This window comes from Hyla sarda, chromosome 2, assembly GCF_029499605.1.
Source record: "Hyla sarda isolate aHylSar1 chromosome 2, aHylSar1.hap1, whole genome shotgun sequence".
NCBI classification, from domain to species: domain Eukaryota; kingdom Metazoa; phylum Chordata; class Amphibia; order Anura; family Hylidae; genus Hyla; species Hyla sarda.
This window is the reverse complement of record NC_079190.1, coordinates 118,923,994-118,941,296: the sequence shown is the minus strand read 5'-3', so window position 1 is coordinate 118,941,296 and position 17,303 is coordinate 118,923,994. Positions and strand designations below refer to the sequence as shown.

Here is a 17,303-nt window from a genome sequence, read left to right as displayed (position 1 = left end):
CCTCCGCAGCGAGTGGCCGCGTCTGGTCTACGACTATCCTTGCCGGATAAATTTGATGGGGACTCTAAATTCTGCCGTGGCTTTCTTTCCCAATGTTCCCTGCACTTGGAGATGATGTCGGACCAGTTTCCTACTGAAAGGTCTAAGGTGGCTTTCGTAGTCAGCCTTCTGTCTGGAAAAGCTCTGTCTTGGGCCACACCGCTCTGGGACCGCAATGACCCCGTCACTGCCTCTATACACTCCTTCTTCTCGGAAATTCGAAGTGTCTTTGAGGAACCTGCCCGAGCCTCTTCTGCTGAGACTGCCCTGTTGAACCTGGTCCAGGGTAATTCTTCCGTTGGCGAGTACGCCGTACAATTCCGTACTCTGGCTTCAGAATTATCCTGGAATAATGAGGCCCTCTGCGCGACCTTTAAAAAAGGCCTATCCAGCAACATTAAAGATGTTCTGGCCGCACGAGAAATCCCTGCTAACCTACATGAACTCATTCATCTAGCCACTCGCATTGACATGCGTTTTTCCGAAAGGCGTCAGGAGCTCCGCCAGGATATGGACTTTGTTCGCACAAGGCGTTTTTTCTCCCCGGCTCCTCTCTCCTCTGGTCCCCTGCAATCCGTTCCTGTGCCTCCCGCCGTGGAGGCTATGCAGGTCGACCGGTCTCGCCTGACACCTCAAGAGAGGACACGACGCCGCATGGAGAATCTCTGCCTGTACTGTGCCAGTACCGAACACTTCTTGAAGGATTGTCCTATCCGTCCTCCCCGCCTGGAAAGACGTACGCTGACTCCGCACAAAGGTGAGACAGTCCTTGATGTCTACTCTGCTTCTCCACGTCTTACTGTGCCTGTGCGGATATCTGCCTCTGCCTTCTCCTTCTCTACTATGGCCTTCTTGGATTCCGGATCTGCAGGAAATTTTGTTTTGGCCTCTCTCGTCAACAGGTTCAACATCCCGGTGACCAGTCTCGCCAGACCCCTCTACATCAATTGTGTAAACAATGAAAGATTGGACTGTACCATACGTTTCCGCACGGAGCCCCTTCTAATGTGCATCGGACCTCATCACGAGAAGATTGAATTTTTGGTCCTCCCCAATTGCACTTCCGAAATTCTCCTTGGACTACCCTGGCTTCAACTCCATTCCCCAACCCTGGATTGGTCCACTGGGGAGATCAAGAGTTGGGGGCCCTCTTGTTTCAAGGACTGCCTAAAACCGGTTCCCAGTACCCCTTGCCGTGACTCTGTGGTTCCCCCTGTAACCGGTCTCCCTAAGGCCTATATGGACTTTGCGGATGTTTTTTGCAAAAAACAAGCTGAGACTCTACCTCCTCACAGGCCTTATGATTGTCCTATTGACCTCCTCCCGGGCACTACTCCACCCCGGGGCAGAATTTATCCTCTGTCCGCCCCAGAGACTCTTGCTATGTCTGAGTACATCCAGAAAAATTTAAAAAAGGGCTTTATCCGTAAATCCTCCTCTCCTGCCGGAGCTGGATTTTTCTTTGTATCCAAAAAAGATGGCTCTCTACGTCCTTGCATTGACTACCGCTGTCTTAATAAAATCACGGTAAAGAACCGCTACCCCCTACCCCTCATCTCTGAACTCTTTGATCGCCTCCAAGGTGCCCACATCTTTACCAAACTGGACTTAAGAGGTGCTTATAATCTCATCCGCATCAGAGAGGGGGATGAATGGAAAACGGCATTTAACACTAGAGATGGACACTTTGAGTATCTGGTCATGCCCTTTGGCCTGTGCAACGCCCCTGCCGTCTTCCAAGACTTTGTTAATGAAATTTTTCGTGATCTCTTATACTCCTGTGTTGTTGTATATCTGGACGATATCCTGATTTTTTCTGCCAATCTAGAAGAACACCGCCAGCATGTCCGTATGGTTCTTCAGAGACTTCGTGACAATCAACTTTATGCCAAGATAGAGAAATGTCTGTTTGAATGCCAATCTCTTCCTTTCCTAGGATACTTGGTCTCTGGCCAGGGACTACAAATGGATCCAGACAAACTCTCTGCCGTCTTAGATTGGCCACGCCCCTCCGGACTCCGTGCTATCCAACGTTTTTTGGGGTTCGCCAATTATTACAGGCAATTTATTCCACATTTTTCTACCGTTGTGGCCCCTATCGTGGCTTTAACCAAAAAAAATGCCAATCCCAAGTCTTGGCCTCCTCAAGCGGAAGACGCCTTTAAACGGCTCAAGTCTGCCTTTTCTTCGGCTCCCGTGCTCTCCAGACCTGACCCATCTAAACCCTTCCTATTGGAGGTTGATGCCTCCTCTGTAGGAGCTGGAGCGGTCCTTCTACAAAAAAATTCTTCCGGGCATGCTGTTACTTGTGGTTTTTTTTCTAGGACCTTCTCTCCGGCGGAGAGGAACTACTCCATCGGGGATCGAGAGCTTCTAGCCATTAAATTAGCACTTGAGGAATGGAGGCATCTGCTGGAGGGATCAAGATTTCCAGTTATTATTTACACCGATCACAAGAACCTCTCCTATCTCCAGTCTGCCCAACGGCTGAATCCTCGCCAGGCCAGGTGGTCTCTGTTCTTTGCCCGATTTAATTTTGAGATTCACTTTCGGCCTGCCGATAAGAACATTAGGGCCGATGCTCTCTCTCGTTCCTCGGATGCCTCGGAAGTTGAACCCTCTCCGCAACACATCATTCCTCCTGACTGCCTGATTTCCACTTCTCCAGCCTCCATCAGGCAAACTCCTCCAGGAAAGACCTTCGTCTCTCCACGCCAACGCCTCGGAATCCTCAAATGGGGTCACTCCTCCCATCTCGCAGGTCATGCAGGCATCAAGAAATCTGTGCAACTCATCTCTCGCTTCTATTGGTGGCCGACTCTGGAGACGGATGTCGTGGACTTTGTGCGAGCCTGCACTGTCTGTGCCCGGGATAAGACTCCTCGCCAGAAGCCCGCTGGTTTTCTTCATCCTCTGCCTGTCCCCGAACAGCCTTGGTCTCTGATCGGTATGGATTTTATTACAGACCTACCCCCATCCCGTGGCAACACTGTTGTTTGGGTGGTCGTTGATCGATTCTCCAAAATGGCACATTTCATCCCTCTTCCTGGTCTTCCTTCAGCGCCTCAGTTGGCTAAACAATTTTTTGTACACATTTTTCGTCTTCACGGGTTGCCCACACAGATAGTCTCGGATAGAGGCGTCCAATTCGTGTCAAAATTCTGGAGGGCTCTCTGTAAACAACTCAAGATTAAATTAAACTTTTCTTCTGCATATCATCCTCAATCCAATGGACAAGTAGAAAGAATTAACCAGGTCTTGGGTGATTATTTACGACATTTTGTTTCCTCCCGCCAGGATGATTGGGCAGATCTTCTACCATGGGCCGAATTCTCGTATAACTTTAGAGTCTCTGAATCTTCCTCCAAATCCCCATTCTTCGTGGTGTACGGCCGTCACCCTCTTCCCCCCCTCCCTACTCCCTTGCCCTCTGGTTTGCCCGCTGTAGATGAAGTGACTCGTGATCTTTCCACCATATGGAAAGAGACCCAAAATTCTCTTTTACAGGCTTCATCTCGCATGAAAAAGTTTGCCGATAAGAAAAGAAGAGCTCCCCCCATTTTTGCTCCCGGAGACAAGGTATGGCTCTCCGCTAAATATGTCCGCTTTCGTGTCCCCAGTTACAAACTGGGTCCACGCTATCTTGGTCCTTTCAAAGTCTTGTGCCAAATTAATCCTGTCTCTTACAAACTTCTTCTTCCTCCTTCTCTCCGTATTCCTAATGCCTTTCATGTCTCTCTTCTTAAACCACTCATCATCAACCGTTTCTCTCCCAAGTTAGTTTCTCCCACTCCTGTCTCCGGTTCTTCTGACGTCTTCTCAGTGAAAGAGATACTGGCCTCCAAGACGGTCAGAGGAAAAAGGTTCTTTTTGGTGGATTGGGAGGGCTGTGGACCTGAAGAGAGATCCTGGGAACCTGAGGACAACATCCTAGACAAAAGTCTGCTCCTCAGGTTCTCAGGCTCTAAGAAGAGGGGGAGACCTAAGGGGGGGGTACTGTTACGCCGAGCGCTCCGGGTCCCCGCTCCTCCCCGGAGCGCTCGCTTCTCTCTCGCTACCGCAGCGCTCCGGGCAGCTCCACTGACCCGGTGCGCTGCGATACCGTCTCCAGCCGGGATGCGATTCGCGATGCGGGTGGCGCCCGCTCGCGATGCGCATCCCGGCTCCCGTACCTGACTCGCTCTCCGTCTGTCCTGTCCCGGCGCGCGCGGCCCCGCTCCCTAGGGCGCGCGCGCGCCGGGTCTCTGCGATTTAAAGGGCCACTGCGCCGCTGATTGGCGCAGTGGTTCCTATTAGTGTGTTCACCTGTGCACTCCCTATTTATACCTCACTTCCCCTTCACTCCCTCGCCGGATCTTGTTGCCATTGTGCCAGTGAAAGCGTTTCCTTGTGTGTTCCTAGCCTGTGTTCCAGACCTCCTGCCGTTGCCCCCGACTACGATCCTTGCTGCCTGCCCCGACCTTCTGCTACGTCCGACCTTGCTTCTGTCTACTCCCTTGTACCGCGCCTATCTTCAGCAGTCAGAGAGGTTGAGCCGTTGCTAGTGGATACGACCTGGTCACTACCGCCGCAGCAAGACCATCCCGCTTTGCGGCGGGCTCTGGTGAAAACCAGTAGTGACTTAGAACCGATCCACTAGCACGGTCCACGCCAATCCCTCTCTGGCACAGAGGATCCACTACCTGCCAGCCGGCATCGTGACAATGGGTTCCTGATGCCGCAGAGGTGGGGCCTGGGTCTTGAAATTTCAAATTTTTGGATAGCGGGTGCTACCAATGAGAAATCTTTGACAAAAATTTCATATATTGTGTTGGTTTTTGGGGGGGGATTGTGAAGCCCTGGTGTGTACTCTTGCATCAGCCATCTCCAGGCTGTGTCATGCAGGCAATATATGGGTTACTGATGCCACAGGGGTGGGGCCTGGTTCTGGAAATTTCAAATTTTTGGATAGCGGGTGCTACCAATGAGAAATCTTTGACAAACATTTCTCATTGTGTTGATTTTGGAGGGGGGATTGTGAAGCCCTGGTGTGTACTGGTGCATCAGCCAACTCCAGGCTGTGTCCTACAGGCAATATATGGGTTCCTGATGCCGCAGAGGTGGGGCCTGGGTCTTGAAATTTCAAGTTTTTGGATAGCGGGTGCTACCAATGAAAAATCTTTGACAAAAATGTCATATATTGTGTTGGTTTTTTTTTTTTGGGGGGGGGGGGGGGGGATTGTGAAGCCCTGGTGTGTACTCTTGCATCAGCCAACTCCAGGCTGTGTCATGCAGGCAATATATGGGTTACTGATGCAGCAGGGGTGGGGCCTGGTTCTGGAAATTTCAAAATTTTTGGATAGCGGGTGCTACCAATGAGAAATCTTTGACAAAAATTTCATATATTGTGTTGCTTTTTTTTTTTTTGGGGGGGGGGGGGATTGTGAAGCCCTGGTGTGTACTCTTGCATCAGCCAACTCCAGGCTGTGTCATGCAGGCGATATATGGGTTACTGATGCCACAGGGGTGGGGCCTGGTTCTGGAAATTTCAAATTGTTGGATAGCGGGTGCTACCAATGAGAAATCTTTGACAAACATTTCTCATTGTGTTGATTTTGGAGGGGGGGTTGTGAAGCCCTGGTGTGTACTGGTGCATCAGCCAACTCCAGGCTGTGTCTTACAGGCAATATATGGGTTCCTGATGCCGCAGAGGTGGGGCCTGGGTCTTGAAATTTCAAGTTTTTGGAGGGCAGGTGCTACCAATGAGAAATCTTTGACAAAAATTTCATATATTGTGTTGTTTTTATTTTTTTTGGGGGGGGGGGGGGGGATTGTGAAGCCCTGGTGTGTACTCTTGCATCAGCCAACTCCAGGCTGTGTCATGCAGGCAATATATGGGTTACTGATGCCGCAGGGGTGGGGCCTGGTTTTGGAAATTTCAAAATTTTTGGATAGCGGGTGCTACCAATGAGAAATCTTTGACAAAAATTTAATATATTGTGTTGTTTTTTTTTTTGGGGGGGGGATTGTGAAACCCTGGTGTGTACTCTTGCATCAGCCAACCCCAGGCTGTGTCATGCAGGCAATATATGGGTTACTGATGCCACAGGGGTGGGGCCTGGTTCTGGAAATTTAAAATTTTTGGATAGCGGGTGCTACCAATGAGAAATCTTTGACAAAAATGTCATATATTGTGTTGGTTTTTTTTTTTTGGGGGGGGGGGGGGGATTGTGAAGCCCTGGTGTGTACTCTTGCATCAGCCAACTCCAGGCTGTGTCATGCAGGCAATATATGGGTTACTGATGCAGCAGGGGTGGGGCCTGGTTCTGGAAATTTCAAAATTTTTGGATAGCGGGTGCTACCAATGAGAAATCTTTGACAAAAATTTCATATATTGTGTTGCTTTTTTTTTTTTGGGGGGGGGGATTGTGAAGCCCTGGTGTGTACTCTTGCATCAGCCAACTCCAGGCTGTGTCATGCAGGCGATATATGGGTTACTGATGCCACAGGGGTGGGGCCTGGTTCTGGAAATTTCAAATTGTTGGATAGCGGGTGCTACCAATGAGAAATCTTTGACAAACATTTCTCATTGTGTTGATTTTGGAGGGGGGGTTGTGAAGCCCTGGTGTGTACTGGTGCATCAGCCAACTCCAGGCTGTGTCTTACAGGCAATATATGGGTTCCTGATGCCGCAGAGGTGGGGCCTGGGTCTTGAAATTTCAAGTTTTTGGAGGGCAGGTGCTACCAATGAGAAATCTTTGACAAAAATTTCATATATTGTGTTGTTTTAATTTTTTTTTGGGGGGGGGGGGATTGTGAAGCCCTGGTGTGTACTCTTGCATCAGCCAACTCCAGGCTGTGTCATGCAGGCAATATATGGGTTACTGATGCCGCAGGGGTGGGGCCTGGTTTTGGAAATTTCAAAATTTTTGGATAGCGGGTGCTACCAATGAGAAATCTTTGACAAAAATTTAATATATTGTGTTGTTTTTTTTTTGGGGGGGGGGGATTGTGAAACCCTGGTGTGTACTCTTGCATCAGCCAACCCCAGGCTGTGTCATGCAGGCAATATATGGGTTACTGATGCCACAGGGGTGGGGCCTGGTTCTGGAAATTTCAAATCTTTGGATAGCGGGTGCTACCAATGAGAAATCTTTGACAAAAATTTCATATTTTGTGTTGTTTTTTTGGGGGGGATTGTGAAGCCCTGGTGTGTAGTGTACTAGTGCATCAGCCAACTCCACGCTGTGCCATTCAGCCACTAAATGGTCTCCTCTTGCCACGCTATGTCCATGCTATGTCATTCAGTCACTATATGGTCTCCTGACACTGATGCCACCACCAGGCTCTGTCATTGTGCTGCTGTGCGGCAGTGATTCTAAGAGCGATCCCGGTAATCTGCATGCTATTCTGAATAACAGTATTATTTCACTACCCCAGCACACTCCATATGCGTTTTACGACACAGCAAAGTGTTCTATACCCCTATAGAGGCTGTAAGTAGGCTAGAAATAGCCTTTTTTAACATCAATTTGCCACGAATAAATTCGGATCAAAACAAACTTTTCGGGAAAATTCGGCGAATCGGCCAAATCGCATTTTTGAAAAGTGCGCTCATCTCTAGTATGGATATCAGAAAAATGGTTCAAAGCTCTTATTACTTTATTAAATTCACTACTTTGGGGCAGGAAAGCATGAGAATGAAATATGTTTCTTTAACGTTAGCTGAGCACGATGGGGGTTGGGCACTTTTTTTTTTTTTTTTTAGGTACTTTTTAGCACTAAAATTGCCGACTATTATGAGAAGGAGAGAAAATGTAGTCCTATTTTTTTCTCTAAGGGAATGTTCACACAACGGAATTCCCGCGGAATTCTAAGCCGAATTCCACGCTGTGAACTTAACATTAGTGTGAATAGGTCTCCGCGAAACCCGTTCACACTCCGGAATTTCAGCGGCGGACAATTCCGCCGCTGAAATTGTTGCGGGCAAGGAAAGAACATGTTCATTCTTTGCAGGGAAGTCCGCGAGCACTGCATAGCTGTCAATGGTGACGGCTCAGTGCCGCCCGGTCCTACCGCCGCCGCCGGCTGCCAGTCTGAATCTCCGCTCGCTGAATTCAGATTCCGTTCACACACTGTAGTGTGAACATACCCTAAGGGGTCGTTATAAGGATATTTTTAAAATTTTGGAAGCTGGGATACTCACTACACCCATGCATATCTATATAATAAAGTATGGGAGGAACCTAAAAAAATTTTAAAATCACATGGAGTTTTGACTTTACTTCATTATGGTCGAATAAAGCACTTAAAGAATTCCTTAAAATTAAAGATTCACTCTTTTTGGATGAAAAGGGGCTTATTTATGTAAATCAATTATACGCTTTAGGTCAAATAAAGTCGTTTGAAGAGATAGCCCATAAGTATGGGGTGGCAGACAATCAGAAACATTGTTTTTTACAAATAAGTAACGCAGATCAAAAACCAATAAAAGGAGAGATTGGAGATTTCAGGGATTCTATATATAAGAAAAGTTTAATTAGACTATTTCCTTAGGCGAAGTTGCTGTCTGGGCATGCTGGGAGTTGTGGTTCTGCAGCGGTTGGGGGTTCACAGCTTGAAGACCACTGCTATAGAGGGTGCAAATGTATCTGAGCCCTGGAACTCAAATAATGTGAAATATGAGATGATCAAAATGGAGCCCCTGCACTAATTACTTGGGTTCTGGAGTCTGTAAGGTCCATAGTAAAAACATCAGGTTCTGTCTATAGCAGATACTAAATCATGGCAGCTCCAAGAAACAAGCAGTCATTCTGACATGTCACATGTGATGTCATAGACAGCTGGAGGCCTGACATTCCAATGACAGCTGCCCGAGCCTTCAGTCTGTAGATTGTTCCAGTGAGATTAGTGAGATTAGCGAGATTAGCGTCTTCTTCTTCTACTTGTCTGAAATGGAGCTAAAAGGTTTGGGGTTCGTCCCCCTCCTGTTGGCTTTTTGGTGTGCGGCCTGGCTTGCCACCAGCTACATCATGACGGTCGTCCTCGGCCATGCAACCTCACCACTGATGAGCATCAGGTAAGATAAACAAGCACATGATTCTTATTTCATGGGTTGGGAGTGAGGAAATATCCATAATAACATTGGTTTCTTTTCCTTCACAGTGACGTGGGAAATTTCTTTCCTGAAAGCATATTATTCAGAATTGGATTCATAGGGACGTCCATTGGCACTTTGGTACTAACCTTTCTTATTTATAAGTATATGGTTATGCATACTGAAGAGTTCAGGGGTCATCAGGTCCTGATCCAGAGGATCCTGCTGGCCATTGTGTGGGCCTCCTGTTTTGGCACAGCTGTCATGCATGTATTTTCCCCCAAAGAATATCCCAGGATACACTTTGTCAGCACGATAATTTCAATTACATGTGAAGCCTTATACTACCTTGGGCAGTCCATCCAGATGTATAAATTATCAGGAGCAAACAAAGTCATCCACCATAGTAGATGCACCTGCTGTGGCCTGACTTTTGTCTGCACAATTTTCTATTTTGGATATGAAACATTAAAGGAATTATTCTATAATGATGAAGACTGGGACGAGATCCGTGAAATCCCCATCATAATCATCGAGTGGGTGATGCTTCTACTGATCCTGATAAACATTGTGACCTATTATTCCACCATGCAGAGGTTATTGTTGACCATCTCCAGAAACAGCTGCACACTCTCTCTTAGAGTGAAAATTGATGACTTCAGGGTGTAGACCACCATGTGGGCCATCAAGTGGACTTCTGGGAGAAATACTGCACAGGACACAGAAAAACAAACTAAAGAAGAATAACTGGGGGACTACATATGGTGCCAGTAATCATGGCACAATAATATGAGCTGGTGATATTACCTATACAAAAAATAAAAAATAAAAAAAATATTGGTGTGTGAAGTGTAATACCTAGTTAGAAAAACAGAATAAAATTCATCATTGTAACCACCCTCTGCATTACCCTGTTTATTATTTTTCAAGCAAGCACTTTGTTCTAATTCGTCCACTCTCTGGCGTGCTCCTTGTATAAGGGGTTTTGGATACCCTTTTTGTTTAAAACGATCCTCCAGGTTATCTAGTTGTTGCTGGCATTTTTGTGTGGAAGAACAATTCCTTTGGATTCTTTTCATTTGACCGAATGGAATGTTCTTCTTCCATTATTTAAGATAGCAACTGTTAAAGTCGAGGTATCTGTTTGCATCCACCTCCTTAAAATAGGTGGCAGTATGCAAACAGCCATCCTGAATATAGATATTTAAATCCAGGAACTCAAATTTTTTGGGGGACTGATGCAGCACTACCTTTGGCAATCTCTGGCTCTGCCATAGCGCTTTTTTTGAGGGGGCGTGTCGGCTGCCCCTTCGTCTGGTGGTCAACACGCGCTATCTGGCCAGTGAGCCAGGGCCCCGTACAGTAGATCACGGGGCCCCCCAGCGGTCGGACCCCCTGCGATCTGAAACTTATCCCCTATCCTTGGGATAGGGGATGTTTTTCAACACTGGACTACTCCGTTAATGGCCTCCAAAATGAAGTTCCTCTGATGTATGGGCATCAAGGGATCTTCCACTAAAAAAGATCACACAGCTTCCACTCCTCTGTCATGTGGTATGTTACTATATAATGAAGCAACATCTAGTGTTGCCCACATATAGTCCTCTTCCCGTATGATATCTTTCAATAGGGTTAATAAACGTCCTTTTATTTCTGAGGTATGCTGGTAAAGGCACCGCACATTTCTGTAACTGATGGTCTATATATTCAGATAAACATCTGGCAATTATCGGACGACCAGGTGTTTTTTTTTTTCAGTCTTTATGTACCTTAGGTAGAAAATAAAAATAAGGTACATTTGGGTTGGGGTTAAATATATATCATGTTTTTCCCTCTTAAAGGGGTACTACGCACCAAGACATCTTATCCCCTCTCCAAAGGACCCCCGTGATCTCGGTTGCGGCACCCTGCTGTAATCACTGCACAGAGCAAACTTACTCTGTGCCTAATGACGGGTGATACAGGGGCCAGAACATCGGCATAGCCATTGACTGTCCTGGCATGCTGGGAGTTTTGCTACAGCTGGAGACACCCTATTTGGGAAGCACTGCCGTAGGGTAATTTGGTGGTGGATGCAAATCCCTAATTTAGGCCTCAAATGCACATGGTGCTCTTTCACTTTGGAGCCCTCTCATATTTCAAGGCAACAGTTTTGGGTTACAATTTTTTTTTCTTCTTTTACCCCTTAAGAAAAGGTAAATTTGGGGTCTACACCAGCAAGTTAGTGTAAACAGAGTGTACCATATACATTTGAGGCCTATATTGGGGATTTGCACAGGAGTGGCTGGTAGTTACAGCAGTTCTGACATAAACATAAAAAACACCCATATGTGACCCCCATTTTGAAAACTACACCCCTCACGTAAAGTAACATGGGGTTAAGTGAGCCTTAACATCCCACAGGTGTTTGACAAATTTTAGTTAAAGTTGGAGGTGAAAATAAAAAAAATTATATTTTTTTCCCTAAAATGCTGTTGTTACCCCAATTTTATCATTTTCACAAGGGGTAATAGGAGAAAAGCCCGCAAAATTTGTAACCCCATTTCTTCTGAGTCAGAAAATACCCCACATGTGGATGTAAAGTGCTCTTCAGGTGAACTACAGGGCTCAGAAGAGAAGGAGCACCATTGGGCTTTTGGAGAGAGAATCTGGCTGAAATTGAAGGCCATGTGCGTTTAGGCCTCCATGGTGCCAGAATAGTGAACCCCCCCCCCCCCCCCACCCACATGTGACCCCATTTTGGAAACTACACCCCTAATAAGAGGTGCAGTGAGCATTTACATCTCACAGGTGTCTGATTTTTTGAGCAAATTCAAAAATTAAAATTTTTCATTTGCACAGCCCACTGTTCCAAAGATCTGTCAAATGCCAGTGGGGTTTAACCCCTTAAGGAACCAGCCCATTTTCACCTTAAGGACCCAGCCATTTTTTGCACATCTTACCACTGTCACTTTAAGCATTAATAACTCTGGGATGCTTTTACTTTTCATTCTGATTCTGAGATTGTTTTTTCGTGACATATTCTACTTCATGTTAGTGGTAAATTTTTGTTGAGGCTTGCATCATTTCTAGCTGAAAAATTCCAAAATTTTATGAAAAAATTGAAAATTTAGCATTTTTCTAACTTTGAAACTCTCTGCTTGTAACAAAAACAGACATTCCAAATAAATTATATATTGATTCACAGATACAATATGTCTACTTTATATTTTCATCATAAAGTTGACAGGTTTTTACTGTTGGAAGACATCAGAGGGCTTCAAAGTTCAGCAGCAATTTTCCAATTTTTCACAAAATTTTCTAAATTGGAATTTTTGAGGGACCAGTTCAGTTTTGAAGTGGATTTGAAGGGTCTTCGTATTAGAAATACCCCATAAATGACCCCATTATAAAAACTGCACACCTCAAAGTATCCAAAATGACATTTGGGTAAATGTGTTAACTGTCACGATGCCGGCTGGCAGGAGGTGGATCCTCTGTGCCAGAGAGGGATTGCGAGGACCGTGCTAGTGGACCGGTTCTAAGACACTACTGGTTTTCACCAGAGCCCGCCGCAAAGCGGGATGGTCTTGCTGCGGCGGTAGTGACCAGGTCGTATCCACTAGCAACGGCACCTCTCTGGCTGCTGAAGATAGGCGAGGTACAAGGGAGTAGGCAGAAGCAAAGTCGGACGTAGCAGAAGGTCGGGGGCAGGCGGCAAGGTTCGTAGTCAGGGGAGATAGCAATAGTTCTGGTACACAGGGTATAAACACACAAAGAACGCTTTCACTGGCACTAAGGCAACAAGATCCGGCAAGGGAGTGCAAGGGAGGAGACTAGATATAAGCAGGGAACAGGTGGGAACCAATTAAGCTAATTGGGCCAGGCACCAATCATTGGTGCACTGGCCCTTTAAGTCTCAGGGAACTGGCGCGCGCGCGCCCTAGAGAGCGGAGCCGCGCGCGCCAGCACATGACCGCAGGAGACGGGAACGGGTAAGTGACCTGGGATGCGACTCGCAAGCGGGCGCGTCCCGCTGTGCGAATCGCATCCCCAACGGCCATGGCAGAGCAGCGCTCCCGGTCAGCGCTGACCGGGGAGCTGCAGGGAGAAGGACGCCGTGAGCGCTCCGGGGAGGAGCGGGGACCCGGAGCGCTAGGCGTAACAGTACCCCCCCCCTTAGGTCTCCCCTTCTCTTTATCGGGTAACTGCCTCCCCTGGGATGAGGACACCGGGAAAGGATGGAGGGATTCCTCAACGGCAGGCAGAACCGCAGGAGTAGGAATGGGGAGAGAGGGCAGAGGGCGGGACCTGGCACGGGGCAGTGTGACACCAGGACGAGGGCCATGAGGGGACACAGAAGCTTGCCTGATGGAACTGGGAGGGGGGGAGGGGCATTTCCTGTGGCAGGCAGAGTCCTTAATGACCTTAGGGGGACCAGATACAGGAGGAACCACAGAGTTACGGCAAGGGTTACTGGGAACCGGTTTTAGACAGTTCTTGGAACAAGAGGACCCCCAACTCTTGATCTCCCCAGTGGACCAATCCAGGGTTGGGGAATGAAGTTGAAGCCAGGGAAGTCCAAGGAGAATTTCCGAGGTGCAATTGGGGAGGACCAAAAGTTCAATCCTCTCGTGGTGAGATCCGATGCTCATAAGAAGGGGCTCCGTGCGGAAACGTATGGTACAGTCCACCCTGGCTCCGTTGACCGCGGAAATGTGGAGTGGCTTGACAAGACGGGTCACCGGAATCCGGAATTTATTCACAAAGGAGTCCCGAATAAAATTCCCAGAAGCTCCAGAGTCCAGGCAGGCCACGGCTGAGAGGGGAGAGCTGGCTGAAGTGGAAATCCGAACAGGTACCGTGAGACGTGGAGAAGCCGACTTGGCATCAAGAGACGCCACACCCACGAGAGCTGAGTGCGAGCGTGCGTTTCCCAGACGTGGAGGACGGATTGGGCAATCCACCAGAAAATGTTCAGTACTGGCACAGTACAAACAAAGATTCTCTTCCTTACGGCGATTCCTCTCTTCCAGGGTCAGGCGAGACCGATCCACTTGCATGGCTTCCTCGGCGGGAGGCCTAGGCGCAGATTGCAGTGGAGACTGTGGGAGAGGTGTCCAGAGATCTAAGTCCTTTTCCTGGCGGAGCTCTTGATGCCTCTCAGAAAAACGCATGTCAATGCGAGTGGCTAGATGAATGAGTTCATGCAGGTTAGCAGGAGTCTCTCGTGCGGCCAGAACATCCTTAATGTTGCTGGATAGGCCTTTTTTAAAGGTCGCGCAGAGAGCCTCATTATTCCAGGATAGTTCAGAAGCAAGAGTACGGAATTGTATGGCGTACTCGCCAACGGAGGAATTACCCTGGACCAGGTTCAGCAGGGCAGTCTCAGCAGAAGAGGCTCGGGCAGGTTCCTCAAAGACACTTCGAATTTCCGAGAAGAAGGAGTGTACAGAGGCAGTGACAGGGTCATCGCGGTCCCAGAGCGGTGTGGCCCATGACAGGGCTTTTCCAGACAGAAGGCTGACTACGAAAGCCACCTTAGACCTTTCAGTAGGAAACTGATCCGACATCATCTCCAGATGCAGGGAACATTGGGAAAGGAAGCCACGGCAAAACTTAGAGTCCCCATTAAATTTGTCCGGCAAAGACAGGCGGAGGCTAGGAGTGGCCACTCGCTGCGGAAGAGGTGCAGGAGCTGGCGGAGGAGATGGTTGCTGCTGCTGTAGCTGAGACTGAATCTGCTGTAGCTGCGACTGGAGTTGCTGAGTCATGGTGGTCAAGTACGACAGCTGGTGATCTTGTTGGGCAATCTGTCGGGCTTGCTGGGCGACCAGTGTGGGGAGGTCGGCGACAACAGGCAGAGGAACTTCAGCGGGATCCATGGCCGGATCTACTGTCACGATGCCGGCTGGCAGGAGGTGGATCCTCTGTGCCAGAGAGGGATTGCGAGGACCGTGCTAGTGGACCGGTTCTAAGACACTACTGGTTTTCACCAGAGCCCGCCGCAAAGCGGGATGGTCTTGCTGCGGCGGTAGTGACCAGGTCGTATCCACTAGCAACGGCACCTCTCTGGCTGCTGAAGATAGGCGAGGTACAAGGGAGTAGGCAGAAGCAAAGTCGGACGTAGCAGAAGGTCGGGGGCAGGCGGCAAGGTTCGTAGTCAGGGGAGATAGCAATAGTTCTGGTACACAGGGTATAAACACACAAAGAACGCTTTCACTGGCACTAAGGCAACAAGATCCGGCAAGGGAGTGCAAGGGAGGAGACTAGATATAAGCAGGGAACAGGTGGGAACCAATTAAGCTAATTGGGCCAGGCACCAATCATTGGTGCACTGGCCCTTTAAGTCTCAGGGAACTGGCGCGCGCGCGCCCTAGAGAGCGGAGCCGCGCGCGCCAGCACATGACCGCAGGAGACGGGAACGGGTAAGTGACCTGGGATGCGACTCGCAAGCGGGCGCGTCCCGCTGTGCGAATCGCATCCCCAACGGCCATGGCAGAGCAGCGCTCCCGGTCAGCGCTGACCGGGGAGCTGCAGGGAGAAGGACGCCGTGAGCGCTCCGGGGAGGAGCGGGGACCCGGAGCGCTAGGCGTAACATTAACCCTTTAGGTGTTTCACAGGAATAGCAGCAAAGTGAAGGAGGAAATTCAAAATCTCCATTTTTTACACTCGCATGTTGTTGTAGACCCAGTTTTTGAATTTTTATAAGGGGTAATAGGAGAAAAAAAAAATTTGTAACCCAATTTCTCTAGAGTAAGGAAATACCTCATATGTGTATGTCAAGTGTTCGGCGGGTGCAGTAGAGGGCTCAGAAGGGAAGGAGCAACAATGGAATTTTGGAGAGTGAATTTTTGCTGAAATGGTTTTTGGAGGGCATGTCACATTTAGGAAGCCCCTATGGTGCCACAACAGCAGAAAATCCCCACATGGCATACCATTTTGGAAACTACACCCCTCAAGGCACGTAGCAAGGGGTCCAGTGAGCCTTAACACCCCACAGGTCTTTGACGACTTTTCGTTAAATTCGGATATGTAAATGGAAAAAAATAAAAATGTTTCACTAAAGTGAATTCACTTCCAGGCAGTGGAAGAGAGGTGGTTGTGGATGTGATAAATATAAAGCAAGTACACTATGTTGAGCTAGCGATTGTTTGTCTGTATACAAGAGTGTGAAGCATACAAGTGAGTGAGTATAAAAGCAAGGGGACTTAAAATTAAGGGACTTTACATTCAGGAAGTTTAAATTGAAATATTAGATTTTTTTTTCTTTTCTGTTAATTTTTGCTATCCCCAAATCTAGTATGACCTCCATGTTGGAAAAGGCAGTCCAGTGTGCATCTTGCACAATGTATGCAATCCTTGAACAACAGTTTGAGGGTGCATATTGTTGTGCGAGATGTGTGCGAGTTGCTCATTTAGAAGCCCAGATCCTGGATCTAGAGGAGCAACTGGCAACACTGAGATGCATTGACAACCCGGAGAGGAGTCTCCTGCTCACTGAGCAGGTACTCTTTGGGGTAGAGGTGGGGGAGGATAGTGGGACGGAGGTGCAGGACAGTCAGGCAGTTAGCTGGGTTACAGTTAGAAAACGGGGTAGAGGGAAAAGTGTCAGGGAGGCTAGTCCTGAACTGGCACACCCCAACAAGTTTGCCCGGTTGGCAGATGAGGGGGATGCCATTTGAGAGCTAGGGGTACTGCAGCAGGAATCTGCCTCTGACCGCCAAGGGGGTGTCTGCTCCAGTAAGGAGGGAGGCAGGAGAGCAGGGCAGGCCAGACAGGTACTGGTAGTGGGGGACTCAATTATTAGGGGGACAGACAGGGCGATCTGTCACAAAGACCGGGATCGCCGAACAGTGTGTTGTCTTCCTGGCGCTCGAGTTTCGCACATCGGGGATCGGGTTGACAGGTTGATGGGTGGGGCTGGAGAAGACCCAGCAGTCATGGTACATATTGGCACCAATGACAAAGTAAGAGGTAGATGGAGTGTCCTTAAAAATGATTTCAGGGACTTAGGCTGCAAGCTTAAGGCAAGGACCTCCAAGGTAGTATTTTCTGAAATATTACCTGTACCACGAGCCACACCAGAGAGGCAGCGGGAGATTAGGGAGGTAAACAAGTGGCTCAGAAGCTGGTGTAGGAAGGAGGGGTTTGGGTTCATGGAGAACTGGGCCGACTTCGACTTTAAAGGAAACAGGTTTCTGACTAT

At 48.3% G+C, this 17,303-nt stretch overlaps 2 protein-coding genes across 4 annotated transcripts in view; one reads left to right on the top strand and one right to left on the bottom strand.

The window, feature by feature from the left end:
- The window catches only part of CPB2 (carboxypeptidase B2), a 123,995-nt gene that overhangs the window by 65,828 nt on the left and 40,864 nt on the right, over window positions 1-17,303 (bottom strand). The gene's annotated exons all lie outside the window — the stretch shown is intronic.
- LOC130355353 (uncharacterized) lies at window positions 8,930-9,902 on the top strand. The gene is made up of 2 exons (XM_056555397.1): window positions 8,930-9,097; window positions 9,184-9,902. Exons 1-2 carry the CDS (start codon window positions 8,973-8,975, stop codon window positions 9,782-9,784), a joined length of 726 nt encoding a protein of 241 aa, XP_056411372.1. The 5' UTR covers window positions 8,930-8,972; the 3' UTR covers window positions 9,785-9,902.

What these genes read in the sequence shown, in the direction of transcription:
- LOC130355353 (XM_056555397.1), top strand. Translation starts at nt 8,973, where the DNA reads ATGGAGCTAAAAGGTTTGGGGTTCGTCCCCCTCCTGTTGGCTTTTTGG. An exon ending in TCACCACTGATGAGCATCAG is followed by an intron (nt 9,098 to 9,183) that starts GTAAGATAAACA and finishes TTTCCTTCACAG; the next exon opens with TGACGTGGGAAATTTCTTTC.